The sequence below is a fragment of the Streptopelia decaocto genome (genome assembly GCF_964273445.1).
Source record: "Streptopelia decaocto genome assembly, chromosome: 13".
Classification (NCBI taxonomy): domain Eukaryota; kingdom Metazoa; phylum Chordata; class Aves; order Columbiformes; family Columbidae; genus Streptopelia; species Streptopelia decaocto.
In genome coordinates, this window is record NC_138668.1 from 17,302,164 (window position 1) to 17,321,888 (window position 19,725).

At 40.3% G+C, this 19,725-nt stretch overlaps 1 protein-coding gene across 1 annotated transcript in view; it reads right to left on the reverse strand.

Annotated features, from left to right (window-relative positions):
• PDXDC1 (pyridoxal dependent decarboxylase domain containing 1) overlaps positions 1–19,505 on the reverse strand; it is a 31,491-nt gene extending 11,986 nt beyond the window's left edge. The window contains exons 1-12 of the mRNA XM_082064510.1: positions 19,347–19,505; positions 12,613–12,686; positions 12,038–12,103; positions 10,766–10,849; positions 9,690–9,836; positions 6,169–6,358; positions 3,948–4,016; positions 3,408–3,486; positions 2,547–2,631; positions 1,452–1,500; positions 1,243–1,344; positions 873–998 (exon numbers count right to left, since the gene is read on the reverse strand). Of these exons, the coding sequence (XP_081920636.1) occupies positions 873–998; positions 1,243–1,344; positions 1,452–1,500; positions 2,547–2,631; positions 3,408–3,486; positions 3,948–4,016; positions 6,169–6,358; positions 9,690–9,836; positions 10,766–10,849; positions 12,038–12,103; positions 12,613–12,686; positions 19,347–19,367 (1,092 nt within the window). The 5' untranslated portion in view covers positions 19,368–19,505. The remainder of the gene's footprint in view (positions 1–872; positions 999–1,242; positions 1,345–1,451; positions 1,501–2,546; positions 2,632–3,407; positions 3,487–3,947; positions 4,017–6,168; positions 6,359–9,689; positions 9,837–10,765; positions 10,850–12,037; positions 12,104–12,612; positions 12,687–19,346) is intronic.
• Positions 19,506–19,725: the final 220 nt, after the last annotated feature.

Here is a 19,725-nt window from a genome sequence, read left to right on the forward strand (position 1 = left end):
TTTGTTGAGAAAATTCCAGATATATTACAACTCCGTTGACTAACTAAAGCACACTGTGCAGCAGAACAGTTAACTTTTGCAAAACTACCATAGCAACTGGTTATGATAGCTTTCCTAAATTATTTTCATTAGAAAAGACTGTGCTTTAAGACTATTAATAGACTGTTATAAAAGCTCAGATCAATCTTAGATGCCACAAAAATCTTAATGACTAATACTTTGTCACTCCTGTCTTTTGTGCCAATAGCTTCTTCATTAACCATTACAACAACTTTCCAGCCTGCCCTTCTTTCACTAAGTGCTGTACCTTTAAGGAAAAATGTTTTGTATATAAACAATGCATTTTTTAAACACACTATACTGGACTTCCATTTTTACCAGGGTAAGGACACAATTTCAAAAACAGTGCACTTGCCATTGTAAAAAAAAAAAAAAAAGAAATTATTATTTTAGTTTACTGTTTAGAAAGAATGAAGTATTTATAATTTAAAAAACTAATAAAATTTATAGGCTGATATTAAAAGCACATCCCTCCTGCAAACACTCTACTCTGCTTTCATAGCTTGCCTGTAACACGACACGAACCAATATGCTATACTGTCAACAACTACAGTATTTTCAGTTGATTCTTCTACAATGCATTACAATAATCAGAGAGGTGTAGTAACAATTATTATAAAAACATTCCTAAATACAATGGTGTCCTCTGACAGACACTGGGATACCGCTTGTACTACCCTTGCAATCTGAACCTTGTTTCTGCTTGGAGACTCTGACTGTTCCATCAGGAGGTGGGGATTCTTAGGAACAGCCTCAAACCCACACTCAAAGCGGCAAAGCGTCCATAAACAACGTGCTCACCGCTCGCTTACCAGCTGTGAGGCGTGTTTTATCCTGTCCACGATCCCGTCGTGGCCCAGGTACTGCAAGGAGAGCCACAGCGGCAGCGCGCGGAGCTTCTCCACAGCCTGACTGGACGTCAACCCCGCTGCTAAGGACTGCGGAGGAAAACCGAAAAACAAGCTGCTATTAACCTCTCTTCAATTATTCCATTTTTGCCAGCTTATGGGATGTGTCACGGCTTAAATAGGGGAGCTTTTGCAAATTATAATTTAGATGCTGCCACGGTTTATTGCGGCCTTGCTTTAAACCTTGACAGATTCTTATGAACAAGACACTACGACATAATTAAAAGTGAAGTCTCAAGATCTTAAATAAAAATGCCTGCGAAGTTCAACGTACCAAAGACGGATCCTCGTGTCTGTAGAGCGTCACTGCAGGAACAGCCGGCAGACCCAGCCAGGAGCCCGGAGTCAGAGTCATGCTGTCACACTTTGTAGCAGCCTCAAGTTTATTACAATAAGCGGAATATAAGCCATACATATTTTGATTAGGTCATGACCTTAAAATCTAGAGCACGTTGCTGCATTTCCAGATAGAGTAAAACATACCAGTACAGAAGAGGAGACATAACCCAGAGCCAAAGTTGCCAAATTCACACTAGAAAAATAAAGCAGTTTTAGCACATATTAAAAATGTATTAAGAGGTAGCATTTTAACCTTCAGTTTAAATACTTCACGTTGATGTGTAAAGGGAGGTTACTTTTGTTTGTACATTTTTCATTACTGGTGCAGTAGTTGTTGCTACTTAGTATTCCAAGCTTGAAAACCCCAAATCCATTTCAATCTAAAAATGCTTCAGTCCAACCTCTGGGGAAATCACCCCCTAAAGCACTACCCCATAACTCAGCATCAATCTGGTATCAAAAATAACTAAGTTGCAAATATAGCACTATATAATGAAATCACAGTATCACAGTATGTTTGGGATTGGAAGGGACCTCAAAAGATCATCTAGTCCAATCCCCCTGCTGGAGCAGGAACGCCCAGGTGAGGTCGCACAGGAACATGTCCAGGCGGGTTTTGAATGTCTCCAGAGAAGGAGACTCCACCACTTCCCTGGGCAGCCTGTTCCAGTGTCTGTCACCCTTACTGAGAAGAAGTTTCTTCTCAAATTTAAGTGGAGAAACAGGAGAAACAGAGTCCAGGGCTCAAAAAAAATAACCTTAGAGCAATTAAGTCTTCATGAACATTGCCTAATGCTTGGAATTTCTTTTCCTCATGGTTTAATCCTCCTCCCAGTTACGCTGCACCCTGCACTCGCAGTCGTCTTCCTGACAGCCTTCATTGAAGTGTCATCTCTTCCACACTCATTTCGTTCTCAATAATCAGTGTATACTGGCTCCCCTGACTTGTCCTATAAGGCCTTTTTATTTGGATTCCAAGCTCTTCAAAGCAAGGGCAGATAAGATTTGAGTAAAAGTAACCACTAACATATGCTGAAATAACTACTCCAATTAATTATTCCTCTGTATGTACAAAATCTGTATCTCATATAACGACAAGATTATAACCATGCTTAATATGGCAAAAATAAACATGGTCCTATGGTCCCTACCAGCTTGTTAGCTGTAAAATTACACGCTGTCCATTAGACAGGCTTTTTAATGAATATAGTTATGCAAAATAAATGTCAAGTTTCATACCCTTCTACATGGAGCCACATATTATACTGCTCACAAAGTTCCTTCAGCCGGCCAAGTTTATCTGTGTGTCCAGCACCTGGGGTCCCTTTGTTGAGAAGGAAAAAAAACCCAACCAATCATAAGGGGTAAGCACACAAAACGGGGTCGACATAAGAGGACCTCTTGTACTGCTGTCCAAAGGAGGATGTTTAAAAAAAGCCCACTACACAATATTTGTATCTGGTTCATCATGACTTATGAGTAATCAGAATTCTAGACAAAAAATAAAGCTATTTGTTTGGCTTGTCAACATATGTTAAAAACACTAAGAAATTCAGATGTTCTAGGCACTCAGACCCAACAGCCTCAGGTAAGAATTGCAGAAGACATTTTTGATATGTTCCAAGTACGACCTCAACTAAAGAAAACTAAACCAAAATTAACATCGCGGATGTTTTTCCAAGTCCAAAGCAAGTAATAGTTACCACCTTCATTTGTACTTTAAACAGTGAGCAGCTTTGTTTAATTAACTAGAAGAATATGATTTTTAAAGCTAAAGTTGATGCCACATCCATTAAAAAATTCTCACGTGTTAATACGAAACTGATTTTCAACAAGGGATTTGCACTCACTCAAATAAGTTCTAGTCCTATTAATACATCAACTGACATAAGCAGAACGGCAGCAGTACAATCCAACTTAAATCAGTTAAATAAAAACCCCTCTATACAAATATTTATTGTGTGGTCATTAAGATATTTCCCGACATTTTTTGACACGCAACTACTAAGCTGGTTAAGAAAATATATTCTTAATTTGGTTTTCCTATATATTCATGAAATAGTGTGAGGCTTTTTGTTGTTGTTTGTCCACAGTACTCACCAGCATTGGCCACAAGCAACAAAGGCAGTTTTCCAGACTCAACATCATCTTTAATTAATCTGTCCAACAAAGCAACATCCTATTATCAATAAGAAAAAGATACGGATTTATAAATATTTTTGTCAAACAATACGGAATTGTCAAACAATACGAAAATGGACAGTACTCCAAAGTTCTGGCTCTGTGGCTTGCAGTTTCTTCTTCTCAAAGGTAAAATAACCTGAAGGTCAGATAAAGCATTTGTGAAAAATACAACACAAATACATTAGGTAGTTTGTAAACGTACATCTGACTACACCTAATTTAGAAATCTTGGATTAAAAAGCACCTTACTACATGCCACTAAAAGTATCTTGCAAATGACAAGACAAAGATATAAACTGCTGGCTTTTTAGATATCAATCTATGATTTGTACAGCTGTAACACCAAAGACAGAGGCTGAAAAAATAACTACATTAATAAGCTTTTTCTAACAACATACTTGACATTCATTTAACGCAGATAAAAAAAACCAGAGCTCTCAAGGAAGACAAACTTACCATTTGATGCTGAGATCCAAACATAGTGTTACAAGGCACACGGCACATGCAAGAAAGGGGTAACCCGAGCTGTAACAAAAAAGATGGGAGTTCAACAAGTGAGACATACTCATCTCCAGCAGGCACAGAAGCAGAACATGACACAGAAAAGATGAAGGGGGCCTGGGGAATCAAGGTCTCTTACATTTTGCTCTTTAAATTGGAAGATCACTAGACAAGTGAAATCTAGTTGATCATACCCATCAGTGAACAGATGGTTCAGTAAATTAAGAGAACTACAGTTACAGACTAGTTTGGTTTTATCCTTTCATTTAACAGAAACTGAATTAATGTCTGATTACTCAGTTCCAATTGTCTGCTCTACCACATACACTACTGCTCAAAATCTAAGATAACACGCTATCACTTTTAAGTTCAGTGATCACCTAATGTGGCCGGGTTACGTTATACACCAAAGATAAGTTACCACTGTTATTGGCAGGACCTTCTCTGTACTCAGAAGCAAAAGGCTCCCAAAATACTGATTCTTACCAGTATTTCTTGTATCAAGACGTTTTGGTCAATAAACACACACACAACACTTGGTTACCAAAGACACCAACTCACCCCAATGAGCTTTTATCACCTACTTTCAAAGGCGTTTTGGCCAAGACAAGTTCCATCTATGACACCATTTTTATTTCTCTGCAGTCTACATTTTCAATCTGTCAGCAGCACCTCTGCTGCCTTCGCCAAAGACCTGAGACACAAAGGCCCTACGAACCTGACTCTGAATTTCAGCACGTTAAGTCTAAAAAAATATGAGTGCACTGAGTGTTAGGTATGCAAAACGAAAGCCTATAACAGCCTTAATTAGCTTATGCAAGTCTACAAACATTCATGAAATAAATACTTTGCAAACCCAACAAGTTTTAAACATAATTAGGAAGAACTGAGTTTCTTTAAAGCACTGGGTTGTGGGGGAAACTTGCTATTGCAAACAAGACTTTTTGAAACAGGATCAGCACAGCCTACTTCTCCCTCACTGTTTTCCCTTAAAAAAATTATAATATTTATTGTAAATAAGTGTACAGGGCCATGATGCAGTACAAATTCTGCATTAACTCAGTGCTTGGAAATCCAGTATGTTTGGGCTTGGGTCTTTGTCACTATGATCAGCAGTTTATGTAACACATAATGAATGCAACCTAGAAACAAGCACTTGTGGTTTTTTTCTTTGTGTGGTGTTTTTGTTGTTGGTGGTTTTGTTAGTTTGCTTGTTTTAAAGTTAGCATGTAGGATCCTTTCACTGGAAATATTAAGGACATTTCTCTTCCTCCCACTGTATTTTTGCTGCGAAACACGGACTGTAAATGCAACCTGAAAGTATTTTTTCCAGGATAATGGTTTTAATTCAAACACAGAGAATCATAGAATAGGGACTACAGCTACTGAGGTTACTCCCAGTATGGACTTTGCTTCCTTTGCCTATGTTTTGTAATTATGTTGGAAATCAAAACTGATAAAGCAATACCAATGTACTGTATAATATTTTTGTATTACTAGCTTGCAGATATTTGGCTGGCATCAAAGTCTGGTTTCACCTCAGACTTGCTTCCTCTCCCACTCTGTTGTGCTGCTGTTCAGTCACATTGCTGTTGTTTCTACCATGAGGAAAAATCACTAAGTTTTCAAAATCACCAAAGTTATGCTTTTCCTAAAATCAACATTTTTGATGGCAAAGCTCATTCCTCATTCTTCAAAATGCCCCTTTTCATTCTGTGTTTCAACAGGCAGACACATCATGCTAAGCCTTAGAAACATACATAATTTTATAAGCTATAAAAATCTATTATGTCCATAGAAAGGCAAAGAAGAGACAAGGGAGAAAGGAATCTGCTCATGAGGAACGCTGATGAAGCAAAGATGAGAGCTGCAGAGAGCGCCTGCTCATCTTGCCTGGGGATACAGGTGTTCAGTCAACATAGTAGTGTTGGGAAAAATCTGGAAGAAGCTTCACTTCTAACAGTGGAAGTTCCAGGCAGACACATGAATTGAAAGGGAAACTTCCACTGACCCAAACCAACTGACAAGACTGCTGCCAGTAGTGTACCCCTGTGCCGCCAATACCAGCCTCTTGCAGGAAAACTCTGAATATATTGTTTGAATCTAAATATCAAGCAGGCAATATGAAGCCAGGTAAGTTCTACTTGCAGCTAAAGCCCCAACAGATCCACTTTACCTGGTTGCAGAGAGCTTGGCCCAGGCCTGTTCTAGCTGCAGAACTGATGTATATGACAGGCTGCTTAGTATACAGCACATTAAATCCTTCTATTGCGTAATCTTCGTAGCGCGTGTGAATAACAAGTCGACAAATTTTTAGGAGGCCCTCACGGTCATCCTCATGATAATATGCTGATCCATTTTCATACCTGCAAGAAAAGCTGAGTCAATATGACCACCAAAACCAGTTCAGTGACCACAGAAGGAGCTCAAAAGAAGACAAAGCAGATAGACAAATAAAAAACCCTTCTATTTTCCCAGGATAGAGTAGAAGGAAACTTTGATGAGCCAGGCAGAGCTTAACAATGAGGGAAGCCTAATACATATTTTCATTTAGACTCAGAGATAAAGAAAGAAAAAACATCTGGGTTCCTAAGGATTTCTTTTACAGAGTTCAATACCTTACTTAGAGTGGAGAGAGGAGAAAACACACCAAAGGCTCCATTTGGGTTTAATACATATGTAAATTCTGTACTGCTAATTTTAAAGACAATGCAACCTGACATTCTCTAAGTTAAAGTTCGTAACATTTGAATGAGACACACGAAAAAAGGTAAATGGGCAGAAACCTGCAAACTTTATTATGAAGTGACAAATCAAGATATTTTGCAATACCCCAAATTACTGACATAATTTGTATTTTAAAGAATTTGAAAACAAGACCACAATTTAGTAAAACCTATTCAGCACACTGCAAGGCAGTTTTCCAGATGTTTTAAATATCTGAGTTACATAAGTATATTTTTCCCCAGGAATATTTTAATGATTTTACAGTTATTTTGCCTTCAATCTGATTTATTAGGCATGTTTTCTTGGGGCTCATGGGGTGGATGGGTGTCTGCTCCTCCCCCACTTTTTTCACCTTTCTACCCAAATTCAAATCAGCACATCAACATTTCTAGTCAAGAAAGAGGAGCAAAATAACCGAAGAGGAGGTAAGGTCTGAGTGTTCCACGCAGAGGGCAAATCCTTCAGCCAGGGAAACAGCAACAGTGGAAGTTGTAGGTCTGTCGATTTGTTAAGCAACTTGCCAGACAGATTTTTCTTTTAGCATTTCTGTGAAACACCCAAATCACTGGTCTTGCACAATTTAAAGAGCGGCATTTATCAACAAATGTACTTTTTGAGATGTTATCACAGGTTATCTGATGCACAAATAGTATTCCAGAATTAAACTTCAGAATGACCCACATGCAAACATTCACTTCCCCTTCACACAGCGGTTTCGTGATCCAGCCTGGGCAAGGGGAAATTCCTCTGCTGTCGCTCACAGCACAGAAACGTCAGGAAGCAGCTGAGCGCACCATATTTGTTCAGTGCTGTTGCCCCGGGTCACCAAACCTCAGGGACCACAGTCCAATAGATACTCACAAAATCACAATGTTACTGAACATTCAATTCAACACAGAGATGTTTCTTTGTTAGCCATGCCATTTAAAAACATCACCGACACACTCTATATATACACGTACGTTTGTCAAAACAGCTGTATTACCTGCAAATTTTCTACCTGCAATTTCATCATTGCACAAGGCTTCAACATCTTTAAGTCAAACACAGATAAAGATAATAATTGAATTTATAAAATGATTCTGATAGAGATGAGCCAATCAAGGTAAGAAAAATTCTTTGTAACTCTAACAACTAAATTTGGGTTAACCTCAGTTGCATTTTTACTGTTTCATCTTGCACTCTGCTAAAAAAAAAAACCCCAAACCAAAACACCCAAACAAATCTTCTCTGTAGCACTGGAAAGATTATCTGAAAGATACAGCATCATGAGAGGGAGAAGGTTTGGGGTTTTCTTGTTGTTGTTGTTTTTCTTCCTCAGGAAGGAAAAAAGGAATTTCTAATCAGTGAAGCCCCCCTGACTCCAGCACCCCCACACAGCTGATTTCCATTCTTCTCTCGTGGAACAGTTTAAGATATCACAGAATCGACTGGGTTGGAAAAGACCTCAGAGATCATCCAGTCCAACCCTTGGTCCAACTCCAGTCCATTCACTAGATCATGGCACTAAGTGCCATGTCCAATCTCAGTTTAAAAACCTCCAGGACGGTGAGTCCAGCACCTCCCTGGGCAGCCGTTCCAATGCCTGACCACTCTCTCTGCACAGAATTGCTTTCTAATCTCCAGCCTCAATTTCCCCGGGCAGAGTTGAAGCCCATGGCCCCTTGTCCTATTGCTGATGCCTGGGAGAAGAGCCCAATCCCCACCTGGCTAGAACTGCCCTTCAGGTAGTTCTAGAGAGTGCTGAGCTCACCTCTAAGCCTCCTCTTCTCCAGACTAAACAAGCCCAGCTCCCTCAGCCTCTCCCCATAGGGCTTGTGCTCAAGTCCCTTCCCCAGTCTTGTTGCTCTTCTCTGGACCCGCTCCAGCACTTCAGTCTCTTTCCTGAACTGAGGGGCCCAGAACTGAACACAACACTCCAGGTGTGGCCTCCCCAATGCAGAGCACAGGGGAAGGATCACTGCCCTTGGCCTGCTGACCACGCTGGTTTTGATACAGGACAGGACACCATTGGCCTTCTTGGCTACCTGGGCACACTGATGGCTCATGTTGAGCTTCCTGTCCATTAGTCCCCCCAGGTCCCTTTCTGTCTGACTGCTCTCCAGCCACTCTGCGCCCAGCCTGGAGCGCTGCAGGGGGTTGTTGCGGCCAAAGTGCAGCACCCGGCACTTGGCCTTATTGAACTTCATCCCATTGGAATCAGCCCATTTTCCAGTCTATCCAGATCCCTCTGCAGAGCCCTCCTGCCTTCCAGCAGGTCGACACTCCCTCCCAACTTGGTGTCATCAGCAAATTTGCTGACGATGGTCTCAATCCCCTCATCTAAATCGTCAATAAAGATGTTAAACAGGACTGGACCCAACACTGACCCCTGGGGACACCACCAGTGACTGGCCGCCAGCTGGATGCAGCCCCATTCACCAGCACTCTCTGGGCCCGGCCCTCCAGCCAGTTCTTAACCCAGCGTAGAGTGCACTTGTCCAAGCCGTGGGCTACCATGATGAAACAGGCATTTATTAAAGTTGTCTTTGTACTGTAAATTTCAGTACTGTCACCTACCATACTTGGAAAAATAAACAAGATCCAGGAAGAGCAAAGGTGAAGTTAACTGAAAACATCTTTTAAAAATATGAAGTAAGCCCAAGCATCAGCAATGCAGAATATGCCTCAAGAACCAAGAATTTAGTTAAATGTTTGACCAACTGTATGTCTGTGACTGTACTTTGGCCCTTAGCTCCACCATACAGCCCTTATAAAAGGATTTTATGGCAACCACGTTACTAATAAGTTCCTGCTGTTCAACAAGAAGCCTCTTTAAAAATAAAAAAAAATGATGTTTCAGAACTTTCAAAGAATATTTTAAAATTTGTGGCACAGTAGCTTCTTTTGTTGACATCCTCAGTCCAGTCACACATATTTTTAAACAATTATCACTACCTAGTCATACATAAGCTGTTCCCAGTGACTCACCTGAAAAGCCTGCAGAGCCAGAGTGTAGTATCCGAAAGGATCCTCGTTGTAAGTTTTCGCAACCTTTCCCTATCCAGCACCGATATATACGCAGCCAAACTGTGGCCCAGCAGAGCCATGTGTCCCTGTTCACCAACATTTTGAAGTCTGCAAGCCAGAACAGAGAAACCACGGCTAAATACAAGTCATGTACATTACAGTCATTTTAGGTGTGTATGCTTTTACTGTAGAGGGGCAGAACTGGTTGACGTGCAATTTTAAGTATTTAGCAGAGAGCAGTAGATTACAGCAGTGTCTGACATACTGGAATGCCAGTGTAGACAGCAGCACTCGCACTTCACTTGGCCGGGCTGCTCACAGCACCTCAGCTCCCTTTCCACAGCCTCACGCCAGCAGGAACCAAGCACCTCATCTGCACTGAACACACACCTGTCCCTCCTCATGCAGAGGAAACACAGGAGACTTATCAATAGCTTTAGAGGCATAGTTGTCATTAGTTTGTTGTTTTGTTTTTGGTTTTTTTTTTTATTTGTTAGGGTTTTTTGTTTAATTTTTTTAAATCACTAAACTATTTTTCAAATGTTAGTTTTCAATAATGTTCTGCAGATTAGTTAGTGTTATTTCAATTTTACAGAAACACAGAAACCAATTCTATTCCTTTTTTCTTCCTCTTTAAACTCTACAGGGACAGATGGTAAAGCAAATTACTGGTATTCTAAGTTTTATAAGAACTTGGACTTGAAAAAAACTTTCAGAAAGTAGAAAGCAAAATGAGCTGCCAAATAAAAAACTACTTCCTTACACAATTCTGTTTAGTAATCAGTACTGAAAACTTCATAATTTTAAAAGGCTTAATATTTTAAGAATAATTAAGCATAATTTTAAGAAGAAAGCTTCATAATTTTAAGAGCAATGTGTTATTTTGGTTCACTATATAATGTTAGTTGCCTTTAAAAAAGTTACATGCTTACACAATATATTTACACTTTAAAATGCTTAAATGTGTAAGGTCTATAATAATCAGAATATAACAAAATCGGGTATCTTCCACACACAATCAGTCATATTGGCTTTACCGGTAGGCCTGTGAAGTTTCCTCTTCCTCCTCTCCATGCATGAGGTTCTGAACTAACTGAAGGATGCTCACCATGTCCTGGCCACTGGTGCAGCGGGGAGGGGAAAAAAATAACAAAAAACACATCAAAAAGGAAAAAAGGTAAGTGCCAGCATCTGAGCAAGAGGCCATTTGGGACACTGCATGGTAATACACGAAGAAAATGCTGCCCTTGTACAGAATGCTGAATAAAGAAACAAAAGCGGCTCCTTGCTCTCAGAAAAACACATTCACGGTTGCTGAATCAACCAACTAATTCAAAAACCTACTTAATTATAGTAGGACACTTCAATAGGTATCAACTCAGACACACAGGAAAATAGATCTACTGAAATATAAAATGTTTGACTTGACAACATGTAACTGCTTATTGCTACACAGCAGAGTGAGGTGATAGCTCAGGATCCAAATATCTTCACATGATCCAGCTCCAGCTCACAAACTCAGCACATCCCTTAAACACTTACCTACAAATACCAGTTTCCAGCACACAAAAACTACAGTAGACTCCTGATATGATGCACTTTAATCCAGTAAAATGGGAAAAGACCCACAACACCTCAACTCTTATAATTCCAACTAAAATTTACAGTGGTGTAAGAACTTATCCTCTGACAGCTGAAATTGGTTTTTATTCCTAAGAAGCTAATTCAGTGTCTCTGCCCAAAAGCACGTTTAGATTATGTACACAAAAGACAAATAGATTTTGCAATATCTTCTGAGCTCGGGCTCCTGCAAGATCCTCTTCCAAAGATGCTATGAGCAATTTAAATCTTAGTTTTCAGGTACAATGATCTTACTTGCCTCATGCAGAAGAGCTCCATATAATTTTTAAAGTGTGTGCTGTGCTGAAAAGGTGGAGGTTTGTTTGTTTGTTTGTTTTAATCTGGGTGTTTTAATGAACCTTTAAATCTATAGCACAAGTTTATCTGTATCTACTTTGTCTCAATCACAGCTGTATACACCAATACTTCATCAAATTCCAACAGTTCAAAATTTCAGTCACCAAGCACAAGTAGGTTTTTTTTCCCCCTGTGTGTGTGTGTAAATAGTTAACAGGATGATAATCTTTTTTCTTCCCCTCCCTTACGTGAGCATGGAAAAAGTTGAAATAATGTCTGGCCTGGCAAATGTTCATGTTTGCATTAATATGGAAGTTGTCTGGAAAACAAACATGCTACACATATTTTACAGATCCTGAAAAGAGCATTATCTAAACATTGTTCTTGCCTACCTGCCTTGGAGTGGTCCAGGAATATCCTTCCGTGCATATTTCTTTTCATTTTCCTCCTCCAATTTTCTAAGTTAACAACACAAGAATAAACATTGCATTTAGTTTGTGCTTTATAACATCAAATATGCGGTTGACTTTGACTTGCAGAAATACATACTGACATGTTTGCAATCTATTTCACTGACAACAGTTTCATAAATAAATCAGAGACCAACAAAAAGTCTAGCTCAGACTCTATCAAAGAGTTGCTAAGTTTTGGGTTTTTAGTTCTTTAACAGAAATTGCCAAACTTAAGATGAATCTCATATATATATATACACGAATCAAAAGTTATTTGCACAGCAACAGGAAAAAAAAAATCTAACATCTTTGAAAAAACAGACTTGCTGGACTTGCTCTGAATATTACATAACATGAATAAAAATATATGTATTTATTTTTTAAAATCTCATCATTGAGAAACAATGGCAATTTGTATAGGTGTAAGCTTCAAAGTGACAATGGACATTACACTGCTATGAAAATTATTTCTTTCCTGCTTAACAAGAGTGACATTAATAATCCTTTGCACACACCTTTGATTGTCTTCCAGCATCTTCATTGCTTCATTGAGATTCTTTCCCATTTCTGCTAGAGTAGGGTCAACCATCTTTCAGGGAAAAATAGAACAGCTTTTAAGAAAAGACCAAAATAATTTATCTTACTACTGCCCCCACAACATCCTCAATACGATTAATATATCAGGCAGATTCTTTTCATTAGCCTCTGTGTACTCATTTAATATAACAGTATGTTATTCAAAATATACAAAATGAGAACATACTGCTAACCTAAAATAGCCCAAAAGAAAACTCAATTGGGATGTGGATTTTGTTGCTGATGGAACCACTTTTTTTTCCCCTCGACAATGGAAGTCAGAACCTTTCCCAAAATCCTATTTAATTTCTAGATACCTCTTTTGGAGTCTGATAAATAATGAAAGAAAGAGCATCAGAAGGAGTTGAGAAGCAGAAGGTGTTCCAGGTAAGTGCTCATTATAATACTTTGGTTAAAAATTAAGTATGTGCCACTTTAGCCCAACTGAACTATTTTTTTCTTTTTCATAACCATTCTACACCAGCAATAAAACCTCAAGTACTCTGTTAAATGTGAAAATTCCCATGCAGTCCTGTCCAAAAGAAACTATTATCACCAAAAGCCTGCTAGAGACCTTAATCTTTCTACAGATTGATAACCTAAATGCAATAAGAAGTCTTTCAGTGGCAAATCTCATTTAGAAATTATCCTTTTAGTTCACCTGCGAACTCACGTTTCTGCACCAAAAAACCCCATTACCACATCCTCAGTTGAGCTGACCCACCAGTCAGTTCTCATCAAAAAATCCCCCACCAAACCAAACCCGGCCTCTCTGCCATAACAGTAACGGGGTGCGTATAAAATAAAAACCACAACAGAAAACCAAAACAAATCAGGAAAACAACAACAAAGCCCAGCAATCAGTGGATACGTTCAATGCCATCCTCACAAGAGCTACCTTCTAGAAAAAAAAAAAAGTTGTTTGGGAAGCTAAACATGGAAAGATTTGACCAAGGCAGGCTTTAGGTCATTGAGCATTTCAATGCAAATTTGGGGGAAAAATTGCATAAACTGACAGTACTTTTTTTTTTTTTTTTTTTTTTTTTAAGATTGCCAGCTCAACTAAGAGGCATTCAAATCTGTTAAAGTGATAATTCTGAGCAGAGGTTTAAAAAGCCAGTATTTCTTACCTAGCAAACACAAGAAATTGTCATTTCAGACTGCTCTCTCAAAGGCAGAAATCAAATGGCAGTTTTCCCATTTCCCCACTCACGTTTCCCTGACAAACTTTTACAACAGTTTTGAAAACAGATGAGAAGACACCTAATCCAAATACTCCTGTAAATCTATGTTTTCCTATTTATATTTCCTACTATTTATTATTATATTTATTCTCTATTTAACATTACATTATTATCTTTATTACATATTTACTATTTTATTTCCTATTTAAACCAATTTTTAATCTTAACTTATGGGAGAGACACCCTTTAACTAGCCAAGAGCAGACCCGATGTGCAGCAGGCAGTTTAAGAACAGCCTGATGTGCAGCCCTCTGGCTACACAAAACCAGCCAAAAATCCCCATTTCACTGCTGAAACCAAGTAACAACAGACACTTGTTGAAGAGCCTGTCAGGGTGGAAGGGCTTAAAAAAAAAAAAAATAAAAAAAAAAAATCACTGACCTTAGCTCCCCTGACCCAGTGACACGGTAAAGCCGAGTAAGCAGTATTTTCCAAAGAACTGGTTTTACTTTTAAGACGTCTCTTTTGTGCACTTAACCCAAGAAGCCTGGCAGCAGCTTGTGACACTGACAGGAACATTTATTCACTAAAGGATTAGAAGCTATCTAGAACCTTCCAGAGAATGAGAAAGGTATCAGCTGGCAGGGTCTGATTTACCTGTTGGTATTTGAAAAATAAATATGCCCTATTCATGGTTAGAAAGGTAACACCACAGCTAAGACCCATCACATTAAACAACAAAAGCCCCCAAGATACTCAGTTGACCCTGCTACAGTCTCTTCTCCCTTCCTCTGCTTCCCAAATGCACTGTAAGCACAGGTTTCACAAATCCAACATCATCTCTTTTTCAAAATATGGGCCTGCAGGCCAAAACCTCTGGTACTTAACCCTTTGGACTGCTGCTAAGGCTGGGAAGTGCTAGGGGTGGTGGTTGTTAGAAAAAATCCCAAACAAGTTTAATATTTAAACTTATCCTCTCCACACTGCAGGGATATAATAGCTTGTCTGCTACAGAATTTGAGAAGGAGCGGGAGTGCTCCTCAAGGCATGGACACACTGCCCAGCACTGCTGATGGGAACAGCGCAACACTGCCTAAAGACATTTGCTCAGACACAAAAGCAAATGTCACTACAGAAGGTAGTGGGATTAATTTACATGAGGATCTTACACTATTTTCATCTGGAGGACTGATGAAGAAAAGAAAAAAAAATATAAGTTGAGTTATCACAAGTTCAAAGACTATATTTACCAAAATATTTAGAGATTCAACTCATATTGTAGCAAGTGGTAGGTGGCTGAAAGAATCAGTAGCCAGGCGTGGTCCCACTGGGTCAAACCGAGATTGACAGCTCTCTACATTTCATTGCTTTGCAAGTGGCCAGTAACAAAGGTTCAGTGGAAGAACAAAAGAACAGGGCAAGTATTCAGTCATATTTTCCCACAAGAACTCCCAGCATTTCGCAACAAATGCTTTTTTACACTTCTGGCTTCTACAACATCCACTGGTTATGAGGTCCACAATGTAATTAAGCACTACATGCAAAAGCAGTACAAATATGAAAATTTCAAGATCTCATCACAGATTTAAAAAAATACACTGCAAGCATTTGATACTCAGAATAGAGTATACATAGCTAGCTAGAAGAAAAATCTAAATATGATAACTGGCAATATTTCCATGCATTTTCAGTAGTCTCCAGTGTTGCACCACATCAAAGAAACACTGAAAAGAAATCTTACTCAAGAAATCAGTTTTGCTCCTGGAAGGTTTTAAGGGAGTTAATTGCCCAGACGTAATTTACTGATTGTGACTATTTTGCATACTTTAATTCGGGTTGCCATAAAACATGATCGATGGCTGGAAGGCAGTTATTTGCTTGAACCTCCCTCAGTATCACACATTTTAGATAAGGACACAAGGTGTAGAGGCATTAAAAAAACAGGGCTCTGAGCAGATTTTGTTTGTTACTAACACAAAAATCACCTGCTAGAATTACATGAGACGTCCAAACCTGCATTTGCTTTACCTTGTGACTCAGCCTGTCTCACTAGTCATTACACACACATGAAACCCTTCTGCCAATAAGCTGTCAGAATAAATACATAAAATACAGTTTAAAAAGTCATAAAAAGTTACACTAAACTCCATAAAAGGCTATGAAAGCCAGCAAGTCTCTGAATTCTGACGTGGGTTTAATTGGAAAATGGATCTCTTTTCTTCAACGTCCCCCCCCGTCCCCCCCAATTGCTAATTGGACATGCAGCAACCCACTTTCTCCTTTGAATTATGGGGAGAAAAAAAAATCAAAACCAAACCAAAGGTTTTACTGCTGCATACTGAATTTGATGTGTGCTTCCTCTTCTGCTCGTCTCAGTAAAGGCACAGAGGCAAGGTGGGAAGAAGAAGAATGTCTACTTATTTAAATCAGCAATAAAAACAGGTGTGGCAAAGTTGCGACAATGGACCAGTCAATAAAGGGTTCTGAACACACTTTAATAACATGCCGTAATAAAGCAGTACGTTGCTTTACTTTAGTCTGTAAATGAGAACAAGTGTGTAAAAAGCCCAATCGGTATCAACCAGAATATTTTTTCATGCTCTTGAACAGCTTTTAGAAAGACTGGAGGACCAGTTCTTTAATTGAACCAGAGGACAACGCACTGCTCGAGGCGGTTAAAACAGCTGCATTAGATGTTATATCAGCCTTGGCTCCTGCCCTCAGTCCTGCCCCTGGCACCCCAGGAGGTGACTCTGGTGACAGGGACCAGAGGAGTTACCAGATGTGTAATGTCCCAAAAAAACCTCACAGGCGTAGCTCTTAATGTATTTCATTATTATATTTGCCTAGAAGAAAGCTTTACCATCAAAAACTAAAAACTGTTCTCAAAGTAAGCTAATCACAAAAAATATTATTCTTCAGCCAGAAGAATACTGTGTTTATTCTTCAGGCTCTGAAAAGTTTTAGATAACAAACAAAAAGTAGCCACTTTGTGACTGGTATTTGCTTTTAATCTTTACCACTTCCCCAACACACAACAGGATTCACACACAGGTCGGCTGTTGAATCCGACTGTTCCATCACGTTACCAGGATGTTGTGGTAATCAATGCAGTAATACGAGACAAAAGGCACAGGCTGAGCAAGAAACCAAACCAGTTTTGTCAGGTTTAGGGAGAACAGGGCTTTAGAGACAGCAAGCAGTTACAAGGAAAGAATTCGCCCTATTTTACCTCGACAAAGTCACCTAATTTGAAACTTAAAATGTTAAAATCCTTCAGCAGTTTGGTCATGTCTATCAAAATATAGACAGAGAGGAGGGATTAAAAAAAAAATAAAAAAAATCACAGATCTGTTTGCCAGACTTGTGAAATTTAACACAGGTTTACACGAGAACTTAAATTTGAAGTTCACCCCAAAAAAGCCTTCTAGATTTCAGATAAAATTCATTCTAATTATACCACTTGAGATACACAATATTCATACATTATAAAACCCAAAACATTGGTCTTGATAAAGATAATTTGCAAGATCAAGCTATAAGATTGTTCATGTGCACATCTCTGTGTCAGATTCTGCAATGGTTTTCTTCAAGATATTATACCGATGTTCCCAATTCTCAAGAAGTTTACCATCTGCTAAAAAGTGTTTTTTTCCATTTGCAAGAACCTAAGGGCTGCAGTAATTCAATGTCACCATGCATTACAGCTAATTAGCTGATTCCACCAAAATGCCTTTTTCGTTATGAAAACCACAAAAATTTGGTTAATTTTAATACAAGTTTAAAAGTACATTTCAATAAACTACATGTATAAATAACTGCGGAAGAGAGAATCCAGGGTTAAAATAATAGACACTCTCAGATATATTATGATAATGCTTAAATAAGCACAAGGTTAGTGGATGCACATTCCCTGAGGATAAACACCTCAACTTGGATGAACTTCAAATTTATTTAGGGAGAAGACTTACTATAGATCATGTTCAAGGCTAAATAAAGTACCGGTTGTACTGTCTTAACCAAAAACTATTTCAGGAGGACACTAACTTTTTAGTGACTAAAATACATTAATTGTGTCATGGTATATTATTATACAGAGGACTACAGTTTTTATCATACGTGGCCAAAAAAGCCATGAGAAACAAGAGGAAGTAAAACAAAAAATAACTCTTTAGACACATCTGTTTATTTGTATATATTGAAAAAAAACAGGCAGGCAAGTTTTCATAGGACCCTCACCATTATAGACCGTTCCTTACATCAAAAATATCAATAACAAAAACATGGACTTTTATTGTATTAAGAAATCTAGGTATTTAATTCTTACACAGTATTTTTATTGCTTCTTATGATGATCCAGTCAAAGTTTACAAGGACTTTGTCAGTATCACAGGACAATCACTTGCCCTGTACTAATGTGACTTCTTTAAATAAGGGCGTATCGTACCATTATTCTGCTTGAGTCCAGTTGATAAAGGACAACATTCCAAAACAGTAGATTCCATTAAGTTTTACTTAAATAATTAAAACTTTTCAGAGCAAGCAGCAGTCACTGTAACTTTTGTCAGCACTAGTAAAGAACTTAAGTTTTTAAAGGCAACCAAATACTCTCAGTATTCTTCACGTGAATTGGAACATATCACACCATTTTGCTACCGACTCATTTACCACATTAGAAAGACACCTCCTGGATTTCCTTACTATTCGTTTTACTAGAGCACATCCCATTCCAACTTCTCTGGCCAATTCCAAACATGACATAAAACTGAGCCTGCTGTGTTTGGTAAATGATGCGAAGGGAGGCACGCACTGGTGTCTCTGAAGCGCATGCCGTACAAATGACTCCCAATGCACAGTGCCCTGGGCCCCAGCGCCGGCCGCGTGGGCCGCCATCGCTCCGCGCGCTCCGGGTCAGGTGACCCGCAGCACGGCAGGTGCCGCGAGCAGCGGCTCAAATTCACCCACCAGATTCTGACACTGACAAAGGAAAAACACGTTTCGTCACTTAAGATATTACACAACTAATATATGCTTTGTACAGTACACTGGACAGAAGAGAGCAAACACAGGGCCGCAAACACCTTCAGTGTAAAACGCAAGAAGAAGGTAAAGTATTTTGTCTACTATCCTGCTGACATTCCCAGGAAACAAGCTCCATCTTCTTTTTAAGAAAACAAACAAACCACCCACCCCATTCCTAAAGCATTTCCTGAGAGCTGTTCAGACTTCCAGAAGCAGCCGCGCTCCCAGCGCCGCCGAGGCCCGCGGGACGGGGCGCGGGAGGGCGCGGCCGCTCACCGGGGCTCCGTGAGGTGAAGTCGGCTCAGCCGCGGCGGCACAAGCGCGCACAGCGGGCCGAGCCCCGGCCCCCACCCGAGCCCAGGGGCGCTGCTCCACCGTGCCCCCAGGGCCTGCTCGCTCGCCAGGGCCCACCCCGCCCCCGCCCGCAGGTGCCCCAGGCCGCCCCCGCCCCGGCGCGCCCCGCAGACCTTCTCCAGCGAGCCGTCCATGGCCAGCGGGCTCCCGGTGCGCGCCGCCCCCCAGCACTTCCGCCGCGGCTGCTCCACGCTGGCAGCGCTGACGAGGCGGCGGCGGGAAGGGCGGGGCACGCGCTCACCTAGGGAACGGCGGCGGGCCCGCCCCGCGGCGCGGCCTACACCACCGCAGCAGGCGGGCGGGGGGGGGATCGGGGCAGGGGAGCCGCGCGCCGTGACGGCAAGGGCTGGGGGGCGCGCAGCCCGCTGCCGCTTCCCGCCCCCCCGCTCCAGCTGGTGGAGCAGTCCTGGAGAACGACACGGGTGATGACAGGCCCTGCCGCCTGCGCAGTGAGGGCGGCCTCGCCCGCCACCGGCTCGTCCTGAGGAGTGA